This window comes from Manis javanica, chromosome 7 (genome assembly GCF_040802235.1).
Source record: "Manis javanica isolate MJ-LG chromosome 7, MJ_LKY, whole genome shotgun sequence".
Taxonomy (NCBI): Eukaryota; Metazoa; Chordata; class Mammalia; order Pholidota; family Manidae; genus Manis; species Manis javanica.
The window spans coordinates 29,124,575-29,147,945 of NC_133162.1; the positions used below are offsets into that span (position 1 = coordinate 29,124,575).

Here is a 23,371-nt window from a genome sequence, read left to right on the forward strand (position 1 = left end):
TTCTTGGCTGGCATTCTTTTTTCTTTCAGCATTTTGAATATGTCATCCTACTGTCTTCTGGCCTCCTTTATCTGGTAAAAATTCAGCTGTTAATTCCATTGTGTTCCTCTATACGTGAAGAGTCATTCCAATTACAAGATTTCCATTTGATCATTTTTTATAACTTCCATCTCTGTATTTATATTTGACTAGTCAATAAAGTCACACCTTCCTTTAATCTTTTTATTGATCCCTTTAGTTCTTTGAACATACTTATAATAGCGGTTTTGAAAGCCTCATCCACTAAGTCTAAAATTTGGGCCCCATCAGAGAAGGTTTCTATTGACTGCTTTTGTTTCTTGTTTTGGGGTCATACTTTCCTATTTCTTTGCACATTATGATTTTCTCTGTTGTTGAAAACTGTGAGTTTTAGATAATGTGTTGGAGCAACCGTGGATTCTGAATCCTCCATTCCAGGTTGTTCTTGTTGTTTCTTGTTTGTTTGTTTCATTAGTGACCTACCTAGGCTAATTCTACAAAGTCTGTCTCCCTTGCATCATGTAGCTGCTGATATCTCTTAAGTGTTTTATTTTTAATCATTTTTTGTTTTTAAGGCCAGCTTCCTAAGGGTTACCTCTGAGTCAGCATAGCTTAATGCTGAGAGAGTGATTGATCAGAGGTTGTGCTTACCCTGAGCCAATTTTGCCAGTGGGTCTGTGTGTGGGTTGGGGAACACATTCAAAATGTAAGCAGTGTACAAGTCTGACTGGCTTTTACTTTCTGACATGCCTCCTCATGTCTCCTTTATGAGTGTGCTGGGTTTCACTTTCATCTGGGAATGCATGGATAGCTAATGCCCTCTCCAGTCTCTCCTGAGCATACACAGCTTTCCAGACTACAGGGTATGTGTGAGCTTATCAAGGCCCACTGTGGCTGTTTTTCTCCCCAGATCTCCCTGTTAAATTTCTTGCAAGTGTCCTGGTCTATTTCTGGTCCTTACCAGTATCAGACCTCAAGGTGGAGATGTTAGCCTCCCTGGGGTACGTGCTTCATTCCAAATCAAGTTAGCGCCCCCAGCAGTGGAGCTGCTGGGTTTTAGGACTTTCCTTGCCCTTTTAGAACTACCAACTTAACAGAAACTGGGAGAGGGTATTTTTCTCTAAATTATTTCACTCAGCCACTTTGAATTGAACATTAAGGTTTTTCTGACTTTTTGGTACACTGACCATCCTTATGAAGTTTTCATTTCTTGCCACTTGTTTTAGTTTCCTAGACCTGTCATAACAAATTGCCATAAGCTCAATGGTATAAAACAACAGAAATTTATTCTCTCATAGTTCAGGAGACCAGAAGTCCAAAATCAAAACTTGCCAGGGTTGACTGCTTCTGGGGCTCTGAGGGAGAATCTATTCCATGCCTCTGTCTTAGCTTCTGGTAGCTGCCAACAACCCTTGGCAGAGCAACATCCTACCAGTGCCTGTACCCATGAACACTCAGCTTTCTTCCCAGTGTGTCTGTGTGCCCGAATCTCCCATTCCTTTCTTTTATAAAGATACCAGTCATTGGGTTTAGGGTACAATGTAATTTCATGTTGCCTTATCTTAACTATGTCTTCAAAGATCCTATTTCCAAAGAAGGTTACATCCTAAAATTCAAAATGGATATGAATTTGGGGGGAAACCTCTTCAACCCAGTATACCATTCATTATAAAGTATCACCTGAAAATCAGTATGGTCTCTTTGTTGTGGATCCTGCCATCTTTTGTGAAGATGAGTTTGAAAATGAAAACAATGGTAAGAAAGCACTTGACCTTTTTTGTTGGGTTGGTTCCTCCAGTTAAGCTAGCTTATATCCTCTTTTTGGCTTTTTTATTCACATTGTTAAGAAAAAGGCAGATCTGTGGACAGGAAAGGAGTTGCAGAGCCTCACCCTTCTCAACTCTGATTTGTGCGTCTGTTTTTAATCTAGAGCCGAATAACTATCGGACCATGCATGGCCGGGCAGTAAACGGCAGCCAGTTGGGAAAGGATTACATCCAGCTGAAGAGTCTATTGCAGCCCATCCGGATTTACTCCAGAGCCAGCTTGTATGGGCCTAATATTGGGCGGCCCAGGAAAAACGTCATCGCTCTCCTTGATGGGTAGGTCCGATTATTTAGCAGTTGTTCAACATTGTTCATTAAATGTAATAAATTAATGTATTTGTACTTTTCCTGGTTATTTCCAGTCGTAAGAAGGATGCAGAGACTTTTTCTGTAGTCACTTTCCCCACTCTAAGTCAGGGTTTCCCCACGTTAAACCAGGGATTCCCTGCTTTAAATCTGCATCAAACAGTGGAAGAACTCATCTCTCCAGGCCTTACACAGTCAGCAGAAGGTGGTGAGACGGGAGGAATATCACAGTCTCCAGGGCAGGTTGGAAAGGATACAATGTTTCAAGTAGCACATGTAATATTATAGCATTTCATAGCATCATTTTATATTTTTTGAAAAGCAAAATATTATCTGCTCTATTCTTGTGACCTCTTACAGAAAGTAAAATCCTGGTCAGTGGAGCTGGGTTAACAAGTTGAGAAACACTACAAATACTTGCAGATGAAAGCACAACTTAACAAATAGAATTAGTAGTGGGTATTCTGGAAATTGCTATAAAGTGACTTATTTAATTTTAAGCATTGGTTATGAACGCTTACTATGTTAAATGCTCTCCACCCCAGTCCTGCTGCAGGCCCAGATTGTGTAAGTGGGACGTCTGTGCAGGCTGGGTCCTTTTATTCAGGGTCAGTGGGAATGTCTGAGGAAATGGAATGAGAAAGGCTGAAATGTATGTTGAGTCCAAGACCCAAAGTGGAGCTGTAACTGGAGCAGGAAGGGTGGGAACAATGAAGATGGGACAGTCTAGAGTTTTTCTGAAACACAGAGTATGCAACAAGGCACGGGTTTTATGTGGCGTCTGGTCATACTCTGGGATAGTATGGTTATTCCTGCAAATTCAAAGCTGAGTAAGGCCTTTTCCAGAGAAGTGCACAGCCCAAGTGAAGTTAATAAATGCTACACGAGTATGAACAGAGGTATCTAAGGAGAGAGAAACGTTTGGCCAGCCCCCTCCAGTGGCCCCTGTGGCTCCTTGGCCCCAATGGCTCTCTCCTCCAGGTTGTGGTGGCTTAGATTAGATCAAAGCTAATGAACACAGCAGACATGACTGAAGGTTTGGGAAACAGATGGATTTGCATTGTAAGAACATTAACAACCTGAAATTTAATTTTAGGTATTTTCCTCTTTACAAAGAATCCCCAAGCCCTTTCTTCAGCTCCTGTCCTGTCCCCACCCTCCCTTTTTCTCTCAGGAGCACAATTCAATGACCTCAGATCCTACCTGCAAATGTAGTTCCCAGCTTCCCTTTGTATGCTTTCTCTGAACTTTCAAAGTGCATTCTGAGAAAGAGAGAGAGAGAGAGAGAGAGAGAGAGAGAGGAGAGAGAGAGAGAGAGAGGTCAGTTTTGTTTTACGTGATATAATTAGGGAGTAAGAATCACCTGTGTAGAACTTTATTCACAGTTCATAATACATAATCCAGTGAAGCAAGTAACTCTATGATTTAAGTCCACATAATTACTCTTTGGGATTATCCTTTCTCTTTAATGATTTAATTATGTATTCTCATGGGACTGACAATATCCTCTTAGTAGCATGACCCTGATTCAATCATTCATTCATTCATTCATTCTGAAAATTCATTCATTCATTCTGCAAATGTTCCAGGTACTATGTTACGAACTGTGAATGTAATAATAAACACAGATACTTGCTCTGCCTTCGTGGTGTATATAATATGGTAGGGGAGACATAAACATTAATCAACTGATCTTAAAACTAAGATAATACCAAGGAGAGGTACATGATGCTATTAATGACCAAAAGGGTTGGTATTTGACTGAATTAGGAGGTCATGGAGTCCACTTCCTCATACATCCAAAAACAATTAGGACTCAAGAGAGTAGAGAACACAACTTAGTGCTAGGGAAGGTACTGATGAGCACAGTTTTTCCTTTTAAGTCCCAGAAAAAAAAAATGGAGATCTATCTTTCTTAATGTATATGTACTAAATATACAGTGAAATATAACTTGAAACACATAAACATTCCCAGCAACTCAACCAACAATAACAAAAATGTCAGCACTCTATATTACCAGCTCCATAGTCTTTTGCAACCCTCCTGGTTATACAGATATGATTTTACATAGTTGTGATTATTGTATATGCATCATTTTAAGTTCTGTGTTTTTTATTCATTGCTTTATATTGCTCTTTCATTATTTATACATAGTTCTCATATTTGTCACTCTTAATAGCAATAAAATATTCCATTACATTAATATACTGAAGTCTGCCTAAATGTTCTCTCATTTTGGGGCATTTGGACTGTTTCCACGTTTTGTCTGTAAAATATAGCACAGCTATAAACATCTTTATACAAATAGCTTGTTTTATTTCTTTAGAATTACATCCTTGGGCTATATTCCAAAAAGTTGGGTTTCTGGGTCAAAGTTTATGATAGTTTTTATGGCTTTTATATTTGTTGCCAAATTTCCTTTCAGAACAATTTCACCAGGTTGCAGGGCAACAAAGTATTGTGTATCTTTCCCCTCCAAACTCCCTAGCATGAGTATTATCATTTTTATTCATTTACTCTATTTTAAGTAATGCAAGATCATGCCTCATGGTTGTTTAAATTTGAATTCCTTTAACTACGAAAAGAACTGAAAATTTTCCAAATCATTATGCTGTGTCCTTTCCCCATCCCAGGTTTGGTCAGTGATGCAATGACCATGTTGCGTGAGGTGAGATCAGGAGGCCATTATAGCTTAATTCCTCCCCTTTGTTCATGCTCTCCGCTAGTCATTATGTTCTGTTATTTCTGACTAGTGACTATCACTCATATCTTATCTTCTTTTCATCTTTATTTTAAACCTTATCATTTTCCCCACTAAATGACTTCTCTGTATTTAGCCTCAGAGTCTAATCATTTCTTCATATACATTTCTGAGTAGTTTTAAAAAAATACAGTATGTAGTCAAGTCACTCACTCTTGCTTGAAATCCAAGCCCTTTCACATGCATCCTTGTTTGTTAGGGTCCAGTGCATCCCTCACCTTGCAGCTAGTAAACAGCTATACCCCCTTGTACAAGCTGCCCCTTAGCTACATCAAAGTTTGTGTGAATTTTGGAAGATGTCATACACATTTTTACCTTTGCACCTTTTTAGTTTGTGTCACTTTCTTTGGGATACCACCCACTCCCCTCACTTTTCCTCTTTTCAACAGATCTTCTTTGACATCTATAGGCAGGATTTCTTATCATCTCTTCTGTCCTTGAATGGCACGTTAAAGTGTTTTCTGTTATAGTACTTGTCAAATTTACAATAATGTACTTATTTACATATCTGCCTTCCCTAATAGACTGTGGGCTAGGATCAAGACTTGGTTTGTTTTATTCATTCTGTAATCTCAGAACCTAGGAAAACAGTAGGTGTCTTCCAGGTGATTGTTGAATGAATACTCTTTTATTCAACAACTGACTCTAAATTCATCTGATTTGAATAGGAGCAGGGGGAATGGGCGAAATAGGTGAAGGGGAAAAATTAGTGAGAATATTTGATATCTTGATCTGGGCAGTGGTTTACATGAGTGTACACATGTCAGAATTCATCAAGCTGTACACTAAGATTCATGCATTTTATTGTATGTACCTCAATATTAAAAAATTTTTAAGAAAAAAATTCATCTCATTGTAAAACAGTATGATAAATGTATTTGGGAACTATTGTAAATCATATACTTAGTGATTTAAGTAAATTATGGTGATTTATATAAATCATAATGATTGGCTTCAGTGTTAGAGAGCCAAACCAATTTATAAGCTTTTTTTTTTTACTTTGTGTAAGAAGATAGTTGGATTATCTTCCCAGTTAGGATATGAACTCCACTAGGAGAGAAAAGAATCTTCATATTTGTATCTTCAGGAACTAGTGTGTTGCTAGAATATGGGAAGTACTTAATAAAATGCTTGTTTTATTATTTTCATTTCCTCATTTGGGGATCAGCTATTCCCTAGTCATTGATTTTTATCTGAAGGTATGAAGAATTGTTCTTTAGGATTGTATCAGTTTTCTCTGTTTTTATTTTGTAAACTTCTATGCATCATCTCTGTAATGACAACTTCATCTTAATCTCTTGCTTTTCTTATTTTGAAACATGTTTTTATTGTTTCTGAAACTTATTTTTATTATAATTGTTCTTATCTACTTTGTTGTTGATAGTCTTTCTGTTTCTTTCCTTACACAGTTAGGATAAAGTTATTGTTTCATTTTCCTCTAGACTTTTTTTCAATGTTTCATTTTTTAATGTTAGGGTATTCTGACTTATTTGGAATTTATTGCTGTCTGCTACAGAGAAAGGACCTACTCTATTTTTTGGTGATACAGTCATATCAAGAAAATCAATATTCATTAAAAGCTTGTTTCCTGAGGCTCCTTTTGAAGCTTTGAAGCCATAATTAGATGAGTAAATTCCCTCTCAATAAGTATTTATTGAACACTTACTTTATGTTTGATCCTTGCTACAGTTCTGGGTAAATGTTGATGAATAAAGCCGAAGTGATTCTTAACTCTCTTGAAGCTGAGCAAAAGAGAGTCACAGTATATAAGAAAACAAGTAAATTATTAGAAATTGTATGCAATTCTGTAGGGAAAATGATCAGGATGCCTGGGGTTAAGGGATCTATTTGGACTAGGTGATCAGAAACTTATCTGAGGAACATTTATTTAAGCCAAGAACAAAAGAATGAGAAAGAGCAACTGTTCAAAGAGTGGAAGGAAGAAAGTTCTAGGTAGAAGTTCTAGATCATGTTTATCAGTGTCCTAAATCAGAAACAAGGTTAAGGTATTTGAGAAATAGAAAGGTGGGTGGTATAGTGGTGGGAGATGAGAATGCATAGACAGACAAGGACCAGATCATTACTGGACGATATATACCATAGTAAAGAGGTTGTGTATTTTGTTCTATGAGTGATGGAAAGCCATTACAGGGTTTTTGTAAGGGCAATGACATGTACTACAGTCTATCTACTCTATTCTGTGGGCCAAATAGATATCAAGGTGCAAATGTAAAGGACCAAAGAGCTCAATAAGGAGGCTATTTCACTATAACATGATGGTGGATTGAGTTACGATAATGACAGAAGAGGTGGAGAGGAGTTAGAGTAATGTGATTTGTTGATTGGTGAGGGAGGGTAAGAGAATAGGAGGAATTAATACTAAAGGTTGACTTCCACCTTTTGAATAGTTAGCATATAGAAAGTACCATCACATGCAGAAAAGGGTGCTTTTCAGAAGGACCACCAAAGGCTACACCAAGATGAACACACATTCATACTTAAGAAATACTATCTCTGGAGCAAAAAAAGATGGCTTTGAAGTGTACTAGTCGTGCTTTAAGTTAAGGATAGTGATCTTAGCACAAGCTCCATTTCCTCCTGGAAGCACCATCCCAACTCCTATTAAAAATTGATAAAGAACAAATCTGTAATAACAAACACACAAAAAAAGGGCTCATCAGCAGATGAGAGATTTTTGACAAATTTTTATAGAACAGTAAACAAATGTAAGCCTCTTGATAGTTAAGCAGAGTGAGGAAGTGGCAACCCAGAGAACATGGGCCCTGGGAAAAGGTAGCCAATCTGTCTAGCAGATAGGCTGAGTCAGGAGGGGGTGGGGTAAGAACTGGGGATCCAGCCAATGGGTTTATATGACTGTCTGCAGAGGGAGGATAGACAGAGCTCAACTCTCCCATCCATCCTTTTAAGTTCCCTACACTGTCCATACAGAGCAAAGACAGCGCAGTCTGTTATTTCAAAGCAAATGCCCAAACAAGACTTAGGCACCTTCATCAAAAAAAGCTGAAGGGATAGCCTGGGGATGAGCCTTGTATTGCTAACAGGGAATTGCTGCTGCATAGTAAAACACTGAGTAAAGCAGTGTGGGGTGCCCTAGCCCAAAGGCTGTCTGTGCACCCATTTCCCTGTTTAAAAGGAAGTGTGTTTGTCAACATTCTGTGCCTACAAAATAGAGATCACAGTGAAAAGAGAGGCTTATCTAAAAAGCCCAGATATTCAACTGCTGAGAAAAATCTGTACCTGCTCCCTAGAAGAATCTCCTTAGTCCCCAATTTTTAAATATGAATAGATAGCCAAAAATCACAGGATATAAGAAGGAAACTAGTAGCATGAAGGAGAAAAACCAAAATGAACTTAAAAATTGACCCAAGAAGAATTATAATTCAAGATTAGAACTTTAAAAATGAAAATCTGTAATCAGTATCCTTGTACCTAAAGAGTAAAAACACATTTCTATGAAAAAAAAGGTACAATCAGAACAAAAAGATACTTCTTGAAACTAAACATACAATTGCTGATGACATAAAGCCCATTAAAGGTTAGGCAATGATTTCTTGGATACAACACTAAATGTGTAAGTGATAAAAGAAAACATTGATTAATTGGACCTCATCAAAATTAGGAACTTTTGCACATCAAATGACACTATCAAGAATGTGGACAGACACACAGAATGGGAGAAAATATTTGTCATATAACTGATAGGGGACTTGTATTCAGAATACACATGGGGAACTCTTACCAGTCAACCATAAAAAGACAACCTGTTTTTAAAATGAACAAAAGGGATATGGTAGACATTTCTCCAAAGAAGATGCACAAGTGGTCAATAAGCACGTGAAATGCTCAATATCATAGTGATTTGGAAAATGTAAATCAAAATCACAGTGTGATACCAGTAACATTTACTATGATAGCTATAATCAAAAAGACATACAGAAACAAATATTGGAGAGGATGTGGAGAAATTGTGGGACCCTCATAACATTGTTGGTGGGAATGTAATATGGTACAACTGCTTTGGAAAACATTCTGACAGTTATTCAAAAGGTTGAATATAGAGTTATCACTATGAATCAACAATTCTACTCCTAAATATACACCCAAGAGAAATGAAAGCAGAGGTCCACAAAAACTTCTGTACAAATACTGTTAGTGGCATTATTCATAATAGCCAAAAAGTAGAAACAACCTAACTGTACATCAACTGATGAAAGGATGCATAAAATGTGGTATATCTATACAATGGATTATTAATTTGACAATAAAAAGAAATACTGATACATGCTACAACAGGGATAAAACTTGAAAACATTATGCTGATGAAAGAAGCCAGTCATAAAAGGCCACACATTATATGATTCCCTTTATATGAAATGTCACAATAGGCAAATCCATGAAGATAAAAAGTAGATTACTTAGGGCTGGTGGAGACTGGAGAAATGGAGATTGCTCATGGGTATGGAGTTTCTTTTTGAAGTTAAATATTCTAGAATTAGATTATATTGACTGTTGCACAACTCTGTAAATATAATAAAACTATCAAACTGTACACTTACATGGTATTGTCTCCAAAAGGCTGTTAAAAGAAAGAGTCCAATAAAAGAATTGGAAGATAAAATCAAGGAAATCTCCCATACACAGAGCTTTTAGACAGGGACAGAAAATTTTAGATCAAATATTACTGATATAGAGAATCAATTTAGGATGCCCAACAGCCATTATCATAGGAGATCCAGATTCAGAAACAAGGAAGAACATTATTGTTACAGAAAACATGAAGATTTTATCAAACTTTATAATGAAACTACAGGAGTTGACAGAAAATATAAAATGGAGAGAAGAAATAACACATATAAAGGCTGTGATATTCTCACATAATGTATGTGGAGTCAGAAAATATTGTCTAGACTATTAAAATAATAAACAGAGAGGTGAAGAAGGGGAGGCCCAGTAAACCAAGTACATGGAGTTAATTCTTGGTTAGAGTGACTTATGGTGGCATTTCCTTAAATGTGTTCTGAAAAATATCAGCTCTACAGGATATTAACGTGTGAAAGAGGGAAAAAAAGGTTCCCTGGTCAAGTAATTTGAGAAATAGTGGGATACACAAATTTACTGAAACACTTGCCAGCATATTTAATTTAATATATTAGTTTAAATGAATCTCCAAGAAGAGGATTTAGCATGCAGGATTTCTTAAATTTATTTAACCAGAGTATTATTTTCAGAGACCATCTTGAGGAACTAATGTTCCACTAATATGTTTGGAGCACACTGACTTGGAATATGAGATCTAATTAGGTGAGGGACGGCAGCAGAGCAGACAACAAAGTAACTACAGTTTGGGGAACTCAGAACCTGGACCACTGCAGTAGCCTCATCACTGGTCTTCTTCTTCCACTCTCGTCTTCTCCAATCTCTTCACCACTCAGGTGCCAGAGAATCTTTAACAAACATAATTCACATGATGTAAGTTACTTGCTAAACATTCTGTAATGACTTTTCATTGCTCTTAGGATTAAATTTGATCTTCTTACCATGTTTGACAAAGTTATACAATGAGTGATCTGGTTGCTGCTCAGCTCTTCATTCCTATCTTCTCCAGCTTTCCCTATTTCTTACTTCACTCAGGCCTCACTAGCCTGGTATAGGCTCTGTTTCTCATTATTTGGTAGCCTTCATATATGCTCTTCTTTCTACCAAGAGTGTCCTTTCCACTTGCCAGGGCTGTTTTCTCCTCATCCATCAGTCCTTCCTTGAGTAACCTAGCTAACTAGTTCCCCATTAACACCTTCTGTTTGTTCTCTAAGAGAGAGAGTATGGAATTTATCACAATTTGTAACCACATGTTGATCGTTCATTTATTTGTTAGTTATAGATTTTAAACTTTATGAGGGCAGGAAGTATATCTATTGTATTTACCAGTGTATATGCAATGCTGGCACAAAGCCTAGTATGTAGTAGGTGCTCAGATTCGTTGAATGAATGAGTGAATGAAGAATGGAAGTTATCCTAACATTCTACAGAGTCATCAGTGGAATAGTCTAACCCAAACCTATGTTAGAACAAAAAGCTAGACAGGGTCTTCTGCTCCCTTGGTAGCCCAGCAAGCTAGGAAAGCATTCTAATTTAGGCAAAGAGGACAAAAGCAAAAGAGAATTAGGAAACAAGTAGTGTTTTTTTCCATCACAGCAGACCATATGATGTATGATATATGCTTAATGGTCTACAAACCAGAAACAGAAAAACTGCCTTTTTATATCCAGAAATTTATCTTTAGTTATGTCTAATTACCAGTACTTCTAAGTGCCTAATGCTGATTTATAGACTCTACCTATACTCAAAGCATAGACAGCAATGAAGGCTGGATGGGTGCCTAAGGATGGTAACTTTACTACGTTCCTGTATATGGGCTCCCATTATGACTTTTGTGCATCCTAGGCATTTTTGATTTCATGGGTCCCTTCCTCCATAAAGACATATTAAAACAATAGCCTTATGTTTTCTACTGTAATAAGTCAATATAGCAGGAGTGGATGGGGGAGAAATAGTGTGATGTGAAGAGCATGCACTTTGAACTAGATGAGACACAGATTAGTTGCTCAGTAGGGCATCTTGAGGAATGATTTAATCTAAAACCTCAGTCTCCTCATCTGTAAGATAATGAATTACCTATGCTTCTTGTGAAGTTAAATGAGATAATGAATTTAAAGTGCTTAACACAGTTCCTGGCACAGTTGATACCTAAACAAATGTTAGCCACAATTGTTAGGAAGAACAAGTGTATTTCAAAGATGAAATGACATGTTTTTTCCAATCACTTTTTTTGCATATGACTCAATGTAACCTTCTAAGCAGACTGGAGAATTAAATAAGGACTGGAACTAGAAAGATTAGCTATAACAACATGTCAAATGAGGGCGATCACAACTCTACCTCCTGTCTAGAGACCTGCCTACATCATATTCTCATTTGGGGCGGGACAATGGAGAGCTGGGAAAAATTTGGTGCAGAAAGTAATTATTACAATGTTATTTCTAATCATTGATCTGCTTTATTTCAACTGTGAAAGAGTTATATGACTTGGCCAAACTACAGGAGGAAAGAACAATTTATTCCTCTTAGTTTGTAAGAAGAGAGTTTCCATCTCTGCCTCTCTAAAGCAAGGCTTGCCAGCAGCTGTTCAGTGCTCATTATCAAGAAAGCATTGGCTACTGCAACCATCTACTCCCTAGCTGAGAATTGTGTTAACAACTATTTACTTCTAAAGTCGCTTTCTTCTGTTTTATTTTTGTCCAGAAAAGGACTTCTTTCCTTGATTAGAGAAACAGCCTAATTCCTTACTCAAGCCCAGGGTTAGTGGTTATTGCCATTATGATAAAGGATGTTTCTCTCTTTCACTAATGTCAGAGAGGTTAGACGGGGGTTAGAAAGAACACTGGAGAAGCAGGCTGGAGTTCTGGGACATAGACTTAGAACTGACACAGATGGTCTTGGGAAATACTCTTCCTCACTTTCTTTTATTTCCATTCCTTAATTCCCTTCCTCCTACTTTTCCGAGAACCCTACCTTCTCCTCCAACAATGGCTTACCCTAACAGGTGCTGCTAAGATCGGAATCTGTCAAAGGTGTGGCCTCTGATCCTCTTGCATTAGAAGCACCTGGATTGCTTCTTAAAAATGTAGCATGTTTCCTAGGCTCCAGCCCAAACCTACTGAACCAGAATGGGTGGAAATAGGACATAGATAATGGCACTTTGAACAGGGACCCCAAGGGATTCTTTGCATATTAAAGTATGAAAACCCATTCCCTGTCATATACGCAGAGCAAGTTTTATTAACTTCATTTTCCAAATCAAGGAATGGAGGTGCATAATTATTTACCAAGCTCCCATTTACTGAGTGGCAATGGTGTGCTAGGCAGTATACGCTTGTTCCTTCATATGCTACCTTGTAAATCCTCACATCTTTGAGAAGTAAATGCTGTTATCTCCATTCGAGGTGTTTTGGGGAGGTGAAGCAACTTATCCAAGGTTAGGGCTAAATCAGATCTCTGTCTGACTCCTGGGCCCATACTGTTTCTACTCTGTGGTGCTCTTTTCCTAAATCTTCATCTTTGAATGAAGCCTCACAGTCTAGCACACTAGAAAAAAATATAATCCTCTCCACTCAGTTCACAGTGTTCATTCTCATAGACTCAGCTTCATACCAGAGCATGACTTTTGGAAAGTTTACTTTTCCATGTGAAATTCATCATGACATCTTGATGTATTTTTTTTTTCTTCTTCCCACCAGGCTCCAAACCAGGGCAAAGCATATAAGGTCAGTTAAAGGCTTCTTTGCTTGAATCCAAGTCTTTATAACTTTCTCAGCAGCATTTTAGGCTGCTGAGACATGTCTATCATAATATTCCCCTAGCACCATCTTCCAGCTCTAGCCATTCCCTCCTCCCAACCCCCTTCTGTAGCAAATAGGCTTCATGTTGGGGGCCAGGTTATAATGCCTGGCACCCTGTCTTGAGAAGGATTCTTAGGCCAATTCTGACATTAGGGAGAGTATTGAGACAGATTACTGATATCTAGCATGGGCTCAGAAGAAGGGAGCCACCCCACATTTCACACCTTTCACCACCTCTGCATGGTGAAGGCAAGGGCGTTAGGGTCAGAACTGGATTTGAACCTCAGCTCTGCTTCTTATTATGTGGTGATCTTGAGCACAGTTTCTTCATCTATAGAGTAATAATACCAACCTTGTAGGCTTGTACATTATGTAAACTACTTACCAAGTGCCTAGCATTTGGTAAATGGTAGATAACTTATTTTTTCCTTCCTTCATTCAAGATCCCCCTTAAATTAAACCTCAAGGATATAACTTTTATTGGCAAGGGAGATTGGTTGAAGAGTCTCACCCATCACAAATCTTTTTATTAAGAGCTCTCTAAGTCTATAAATTAAGGAAATTGTAAGCTAGAAGGGAAGCCTAGAGAGTGGCACTAGCCATTAGAGTCAGTGAACATACAGTCAGGCAATTTGCCAGATCACTGCCAGTGTAATATTATATATAAATAGGGTGGGGAAGTGAGAGAGAGAACAAGATGTCACTATTTTATTTGCTCTCTGTAGCACCTAGTATAGTTCAACATATGATCAGCCATGGAGAAGTAAGTCGATTTGGACCAAATGGAAGATACCTGTTAAACTCAAAATGAATAATTTCCTCACAAGTTTTTCCTGGGCTTTTGTGTAGAGCAGTTGTCACATTTTATTCTTGTTGGATACATAACGAAAGATTCTCTTTGTGGACAAGGGAAGAAAGACCAGGCTGCCACGCTCTTATTGAAGTTTGTGCTCCTTTAGACATCCAATTCCCTGTGAAGAATTTGTCATCTTTCCTGGGAACAAAAGTCAGAATCCAGTTTTTAGGGCTGTACTCTGTGGGCCAGAAGTAGAAATCAAACCCCAAAGACCATGAATAAAGATGTGCCTTATTATAAGAGAGAGCTGTGATATGCCCTGGGAGAGAAGGCTCAACAATATTTCAGATATGTCATATGTGCAGGTGGATAACAAAGGAAAGAAATTCTCCCAGATTTGAGGCCCCTTGGGGAAGGAAAGGAACTCTCACAATGAAAGGGGATATTTTGTTCTTTTCCATAGCAGCAGATTGACTCCAATGGGAAAGATCTCAGACTCCAATAATGAAAGGTCTACCTGGCACTGGCCAATTTCTTTTGATACAGATCCCTGCCCCTTCCCTCTCTTATCCTTCTTTGTGTGACTGGATGTCAGCATAAGGGCAGACACCCCCTGTTCTCTGAGATAATCACCCAGGATTTCTGTCTTCATAATTCAGCTTTGGAGACATTCCACCTTGGGAAAACCAAGATATTCCCCTCTTGTCGTTATTCACATCCTGGGTCATCTTTTACTTATACATTCCTAGCCCTAAATCTAGGGATTAGAATGGAAGTGGATGGCTGAAAATCACTGGATAATACCAGACCCTAAATGGAATTTCACTTTCCCAGTGGTATTTCACTTCTGACAGCCCTAGTCTATGCGCATGTTATTCCACCTCTAATATTACCATTGCCGAGCATTCTGCAGCTGCGTTGAAGTTATTCATTTATGTGGTTTGGGCCAGTTTCTGAGAAGCAGGCAGAACTAGAGAGCAGAATAATCCATCAATGTTAAATTTGAACAAAGAATATTCTGATCTTTTTGGACTTGTTGTCCCCCACAGTGCCAATATAGATTAAAAAAACAATATAGAAATGATATAGATACAGATACAGGGCAGATAGAGAGCTCTAATTTTTGAGGAAGGGTCATGGTGATGGGGGAATCCCTCATGCTCATTGGCCTTAATATCTATTCCTTGGAGTGTTGTCTAATCAGTTTCCTTTATGTGTTATTTCTGTAGTTGGTTTTTGTTATTCTAGTTTTTTAAAAAAATCATTCAATTAAAAACAGAACATTTTTCCCATTTTAGATTACTTTTTTTAAACTTCTTAAAAATAACATTATATTTCATCATCCTGGTAGTATTTGGAAATGCATATTATGTTTGACGTAATTTATGAATTATATTTTTCCTCCTTAGAATAAGTGTACAAGTGCTTCTTCCATATGTTTGAAGTTGATCTCATTATTTTGTTGAGAGGGAGAAAGAAAGACTGTAGTTTACAGAAATTTTCATGTGAACACATATTTAATACACATTTCCTCAAAGTTAGCTAAAGCAACTTTTCTGTGCTTCAATATACTACTAAAGTTAAGAAAATAGTATCATTCACTTAAAAACATTAAATTGTGATTGAATTACCTTTAAAAATATAATGAAACTAAACTATATTTTACAATTTTGATTTCCTTTACAAAATAAGATCTTAAGTGAAGATCTGACTTCAACCTTATTCCCAAATAGCCACAAATCACATAGCACCATTAAAAAAAAATACCTGTTTTTCATATACTAAATTCTTTTCCTTGTAATATATTCTTATATATAAATTTTTAAATATCTATTCCATTCCATAGATCTCCTTACTAACCCCTGATCTCTTTACTAATTTCTAAGATCTCCTTACTAATTTCTAGAAATGTTTTAAAAACTGCAAGCTTTATGGTAAAGCTTAATTTATAGTAGATCAAATACATGTCCCTTTATTATTCCAGTTTTTCAGAATATTCATGGCTTCTTCCAGATGGATGAATGTTAGAACAATTTTGTAAAGTTTCAAAAAGATCTGCTAGGATTTTTTTTTATTAGGTTTTCATTAAACCCATAAGCTAGTTTAAGAAGAATAATTGTTTTTCCTATCCAGGATCATGGTAGGTCTTTTCCCATATTCAATTTAAAAGTATTTCTCTGTAAACTATATAATATTCTATATATGGGTCCAGTATATTTCATATTTAGTTATAGATTTCATAGATTTTTCTCTGAGGAATGTGGGGGTGTGGGGAGAAACTATTAGCATTTCTTGGAATGTTCTAACTCTAGTTTTCTCATTCTTTTTACAATGCCATTTTTGATAATGGCAGGTTATTTAAGGACTTAATTATCAATCCGTAGTAGAACAAACTATCCAATGCATATGAGGGTCTCCAGATTATAGCACCATGAAGAACCAGTTTCCAACTTCTAAGATGCCAAATTAGATGTGATTTTAGTTACCTGTCCAGAGCCTTTGGCCAAGCAGGGCAGTAATTTTTTCCCTCCTAATTGTCTTGTTAATGCATAGCTATTATCGTCAACGACTGTTTACTTCAGTTTCTTTGAGGGATATTCAGGAGAATTGGAGTACATTCACCACCGTCGGAGTCAAAAGTATGTTCCTGAATTACCCATCGCAGGCAATGGCATTACTGCAATGAAAACTTACCAGGTCCTCTCTTACACCCCCACCCGCACTTAAACTCTTGATGCTCCAACAGTGTTACTCAGCTGTATGTTTTCTTCATTCCAAGTTTCATTCTCCCATCTCTCTGCACTCATCTCCTGCCAGTGTTCCCACAGTGATATCTTTCACCTTTCCTATGGCCAGCGTGATCTTCTGTAAAACTCAAATCTGATCCTGACACTCCCTCACTTGTTCAAACACTGGATAAATCCAACCAATATAAATGAAGGAGGGCCTAGCTATATTTTATAATATTATGTTGGTTCTAGTCACACAAAGATAAAAAGGGCCGGACTTGTATCTAATTGTCAAGGAATAAAGGCCACATGTGTTAGTTTATTATGGGTTGAGTTCATTGCCCTGCATCCGTGTCCCAGCCGCAAGAAAGAATTCGAAGACAGAGACACAATAGCAAAACAGAGTGAATGTTTTACTTGAATTCACTTCAGGGGGGCAGTGGGACAGAGTCAAGGTAAACAAAGGCCTCCATCTGTTGTGTGGGAGGCCTATATATTGCATTCTGGCTAGGAGGTACCATTTTGATCGACAAGGTGGGGTTATTTGATTGACAGGTACACCTGCATAGCCATCCCTGTCAGTGCGCATGTCCTTTCCTATGATGGCGGCGTGTTGTGGGCAGTTCTTAGTTTTGTTCCATTGCTCCCACATTGGGAACAGGTTGGGACCAGTTTCCTGGTCCTGATAGGCAAAGAAGTCATTTCCCTTTAAAGCCTTTGTTGTGTTCACGTGAGACTTCTTACCCGGGCAGTTTTTCCTTGAATTTTATCTTCCCCTCCCCCTAGCTGCTCATGTCTATCTTCCTACCTCACAGCATCACAGGCGGGCTAGTGATGTGACCAGTCTGACCCCCGCCACTCCCTTCCCTGACCCTTGACGTGCAGCCATGCTGGACTCCTAGGAACACATTCACCTTGACTCTCCCTTGCTTTGACCAGGCCGTGCCTATGCCTGGCCTGCTCTTCATGGCAAAATCCTGCCCTTTCTTCAATGTCAGATTCAATGTTACGTGTGACATGAAGCTTTTCTCAATGCTTATCCTTCTTCTAACACCACAGGGGCAAGAGCCAACTGCCCCCTCCACGGCTCTCCCACAGCAGTTAGCTTGTGCTGGTGGTGTTGCTTCACCAAGACACTCGGAGAGCTCACTACCTCAGGGTCTGTCTTCTCAGCTTTATTATGGTTGTCTCGCAGCACAGGCCCTGTGCCAGTCACCTCGGATACCTGCTCCAGCACCCTGTCCTACAAATAGGCCCTGAAATGCTCTCCTCCGTGCGAGGAAGCTAAGAGCAAAGGAGGTACCCAGGCCTTTTTATTTTTCTGATAAATATGGTAGTGTTGTCTCAAGGCAAAAATTGAACATATTTTTTGCATCTTAGAGTTGTATTATACTTCTTGGCCTCAGTGAAAACAGCTTGCAATCAGATAAGACTTTAGAAATGGGGTTGAGTTTGGTCTGCACCAGCTCTATGAATTTGAACAAAGTTATCCTCCACAAGTCTCAGCTTCCTCCACTGCAAATATATCTACCCACCAGCCATGTTTTGTGGGTTATGGGAAATTATACAGATAAACTGAAAAACATTTTATAATGAGAAAGCTCTATATATCTCAGTGTTATTTTCATTATGGTTTTTTTATATGCAAATGGAGACAGTTTTACATGAAATACTTCTATTTCAGAGATTTTAGAAATTATTTTGAGGAATAAAGCCCATATAAGTATATTTAAGTACTTTATTTCTTTTTGAAAATGATACTCATATCTAAATTTGTCAAGGTTTTCTAATTTTTAAAATATCCTGGGGGGTGGGTACAAAATTGCATCTCCTCCTCCTTGTTTTCGGGTGATCCTGCTTCTAAGGTCATCATCAGGTCTCCACCGCTTAGAGTACTTATGTGGCGGGGACGGTATGTTGATGCTAATCTGTTTTCCTTCTCACTGTGTTTTTCCGTTTTCCTCCTCTCCATTCAAGCAGATAGTGGTTGCATGCTGACTGACTCAGGGGTAGTGCATGGCAGGGTGGACAAGAGAAGGCAAGCCTTTCTGGCTTTTGAATTCCAAGGGGGCAATCCTAGACACAGGGCCAGAAACAGCAAGGAGGATGGAGCCACCTTCCTGGACTCAAGACATTGTCCTGGGTTGGGGAAAGGAGATGAGAAGACAAAGAGCCATCCATGGGCTCCAGAAGCAGAGGCTACCTGTGCCCTGCTTCTAAGAAGTGCTACCAGGAGGGGTGGCACGGCCCCATTACATGAGCTGTTTGGGGTGTCTGGAGATACTACTTCTCTAGTCAGTGGGGAAGTTAATAATCTCTATAATGGGATCAATAATATCCACCTCACCAAGCAAAGCAATTTTTGGAATTATAAGACATAACACATGTGAATGGCTGGTACTGAGTAGGTACTCAGTAAATATTATATTCCCTCCAAAACCCACTTACATTTTGGTCCTGCCCGTCAAACCAGTTCTATTCCTGATTACCCCCATGCTCCATTTCCCAGTCTTGCTCCTAGAATGCTGAATGGCACTGAAGAAAAAAAGATAAAATACAGATAAGAGCCAAGCTGCCTCCTTCTAAGCTCCTCCCTCTTTGGCCCTCCACCTCCTCCTGCTCCTCCTCGCACTCTCCATCTCCCCTTCTCCTCTCCTCGTCCTTCCTCCCTTCTCCTATCTCCCGCCTCTCCTTCCTCTTCAGGTTCTTTTATAAACTTCATTGTGATGCTAAGCGCAGTCCTGGTGGCCTTCCTGCAGTCTCTCACCCAGTCTGCAGACACTCAGTCCTCTTCCAGCTCCCAGGAAAGCAGAGCCTCTGTTTGGGCAGCGCTCGGCAACCCCTTTGCCCACGTGTCTGCCTGGCAAGAGTATACAGGGTAGGGCAGGGGTAGGGCCTTCCTGACAGAACACTGTCTGCCTTCCGAATGGAAGAGCTCTTTGGTTATAAAGCAGTGATTGAAGATGATTTCTGTCTGTAGAAAAGTTCCCTTTCAGGGTCTCAGGGTTGAAAGGAATATCTTAAAGAACTAGATACTCCTTTTGATTTCCTGTGTCTGGGTGGCAACTCTCTCTGATAGTAACAGCAACCATGAGAGCGCATGGCCTCAGAAAATGTGGATGGGGAGGAGGAGGCAGGCAGGTAAATGACTTATTCACAGACTTGCAGTTTATGATGTCCTGTAGCATCTCTGAGACCTTGGGTACTTCCTCCCAGCCCTTTGACTCTGGTGGGACCTCCAGGAACACAGGCAGGAGGGAATTTCTAGAAAGGCTTCACTGTGAGCTCAGCAGGGAGACAGGTCTGGTTCCCTTTTGAGCTGAGCATGCTTGTCAGATAACACTCAATTCTCTACTTAGCTACTCCAGAAATGGTTGGATTTCTCTGTGTGGTTACTCAAGTTTCTACCCGCCAAAAGGTGTGGCAGCCCAGCATTGGGGCATATTTGATAATACTTTGTACTTGTATAAATAAATTGGGGTTTCCCATGGTCCCTTCAGAAGGAGAGGCCTGAGATTGTTCAAAGGCATCTCTAGAGTGGTCCTCCTTGGGGCAATGTTACCATTTATTTGTCTCCTAGCAGATCCTCAGAGTCCTTAGAGAATAGGAAAGGTGATAGATAAATTTTGATCATAGGCAAATCAATGTGGGAACCGTTGGCATGGGCTTGGGGAGACAGATGTAGGCAGAATGCTGCACTGGGGCCCTGATTTCCAGATGGGGAAGGATGTGTGGAGTGCCGAAGTGTGATTACCTTCACCTTCGTATAGTTAACCTTCCAATAGCTATGGATAGGCTGTGATTGTGGCTGTGGACCTTCTCAGAAAGCAAGTTGTCCAGGGATTGGCCTGATCTGTGTCTCTGTTTGTTTATTTTAACCCTGGGGGTGGATATGGTTTACTTTACTTTGCAATATCTTTGTTCTTTCTGGTCCTTACAGATTCATGAAAGTGGCAGGAAGCACAGTGGATGCAGTTACCTGGCAACAGTAGGTATTCACCACTTTTGCTCTTATTATCAGCTGCTGTGAAATTAAAGATAATTCGTTGTCATGAGGTTTATAGCTGACATTTAGTAAGCTATAGTTCATCGTCCAAGAAAAAAGTTAAAACTAACTGCACAGCTGTTTTTATATGCATGCTCTCTCATAGTGATATAATTTTGTTTCCAAAAACGAAACAAAAAAATGTGAACACATTTTGGAAAGCTCAGCTCTTACGTCCACTTTTATATTAATCTGTCATCAGTGAACAGGTAATGAGAATCTGAACACGCCACCATTTCCCCATAAGCTTTCCCTTGAGAATAAATTTCCTTAAGAGAAGAAAGTTTTAATTACTCAAATACCATGTGAAAATAGAAACACTTCATTACATTAATGGCAGTGCTCTTAATTACTCAAAGGAAGTCACAAATATGAAGCAATTAAGGAACAAAGAATATAAAGAGAATGCAGCTTCAACAGAGGATAAACCCCGTTAGGAAGAAGTTTACAATGGCAAAGACCTGTTACAAGCAAAGCACAGCTTGTCTTGTAAAGATAATTACCTGATATATAAATTTAAATTTTCTTTAAGCCTCTTTATGGTATTCGTGCTGGAATGTCCAGCACCTCACAATATCTCACTGGTTTTATACTGGAACCCTGCCCTTCCTTTTTGTAAGAAGTCTATCCCATAGCATCTTTCAAATCACCTTCATTCAATGTGGTGCTCACAGCTCAGATGTGCACCTCCATGCTGGGCTCTCAGAGCTGTCAACGATAGCCATCTTTCCTGTTACTCTAACTCCACTTGCCTAGCACATTTATTCCTCTTATCTATCCTCCATATTAAGTGGGCCATAGTATCCCTTGGGATTTATGACAGTTGTGAAAGAAAGAGAAGTGGCTGACATTTTTGCTAAGTACCCCTAAAGGATTTTTCATGGTTGACAATCAGTAACTTCAAACATAATGGAAAATATTTTATTGTACATTTACATGCTTCAGTTCTCTAAACAAGAAGTCTCAAATGTTTCCAGAAATTCTTACCCTCTTTCATTTGTTTTTGTGGGTCATAGATTAAGTCTGAGGATCTTGTCATTTCCTTGCTTAACACCCCTCAGTGCCTGCCCTTTGCCCTGAGACCAAAAGCCAAACTCTCCACTCTGGTCTATCAGACCCTTTGTATTTGGCCTTTGCTACCTTCTGATGACATCTGGTGCCACTCTGCCCTTACTTATTCTGTCCTGACACACTGGCGGTCTTTCAGTTCTTAGAGGGTTCATATGCATATCTGCTGCAGGATCTTTGTATGTGCTATTCCCTCTGCCTGGAATGTTGTTCTCCCTATTTTTTTGTGTGCCTGGCTCCTCCTCATCTCTTAAGACTTAGCTTACATGTATGTCCTCTCCTTCAAGAGGACTCACCTAATGACCCAATCTAAAACACATTCCCCATTTAATTATCTTTCTTAGCCCTTCTTCTCATAGTAACTGTCATAACTTACAATTATTATTTTTTGCTCATAACTTGTTTTTGTAATTTGTTTTTCTTCCCCCAGAATAGCACTTATCCAATTCAACAAGTGCTTATTTAGACAGTTCATTATTGGGCATTTAATATGGGGGAAAATAATAACAATAATAATAATAACAATGTGGCAGGAATGTTACAAACCTTTATAACTGGTTTTTACAACAACCAAATGAGGTTGGGAATATTTTTATCTCTATTTTCTACAAGATATAGGAAGTTGTAGAAAATACAAAGATTACACAGAAAGTGGCAGATTTTGGCCTTGGAATTGGGTACGTCTGACTGAAAGGGCTGTTCTCTTTTTTTTTCAACTTTTTCACCTTTTTTAATGGATAAAGTTAAAAAGAAAACAATGTCATTGCAGGTAGGGCTAACCAAACATATTGTAAGCAATGCTTTAAGTGTAAATTGGTAGGATCAGAAATCCTCTTATATCATATGTTTGTAATTTCAACCAATTCAATTTTAGTAATGTATAGTCATTTCTCATTCCATCATAGTTTACAATAGCTGAAGCTTGGTAACGATTCTGTGACAGTAGAAAATTACCACACATCTATACAATGAAATACCATGCAGCCACTAAAAGAATGGTGTACAAATACACTACTGACATGAAAATATTTTATAACCATGATCAAGTGAAAAAAATTTACAAAGTGGCATACAAAAATTCTGTTTCCAAAATATTTATTTAGGGACCATTTGTAGAGTGCTCTACTCTGTGCCAGGGTACTCTTCCAGGTGCTGAGGATATGAGTATGTTTAGAAAGTTTGGAAGAATATACGTAAAATATTAATAATAGTGAAGATCTCTAGGTGGTAAAATACTTTTCACATTCTCTACAATAGATATGCATTACTTCTATAATATCTTCAAGTTTTTTTTTTGAGAGGGCATCTCTCATATTTATTGATCATATGGTTGTTAACAACAATAAAATTCTGTATAGAGGACTCAATGCACAATCATTAATCAACCCCAAGCCTAATTCTCAA

General features: G+C 38.6%; 1 protein-coding gene across 1 annotated transcript in view; it reads left to right on the top strand.

Annotated features, from left to right (window-relative positions):
* Positions 1–23,371, top strand: part of HPSE2 (heparanase 2 (inactive)) — a 667,843-nt gene that overhangs the window by 459,991 nt on the left and 184,481 nt on the right. Inside the window, exons 5-6 of the mRNA XM_073240566.1 lie at positions 1,949–2,120; positions 20,795–20,842. Coding sequence (XP_073096667.1) covers positions 1,949–2,120; positions 20,795–20,842 — 220 coding nt within the window. The remainder of the gene's footprint in view (positions 1–1,948; positions 2,121–20,794; positions 20,843–23,371) is intronic.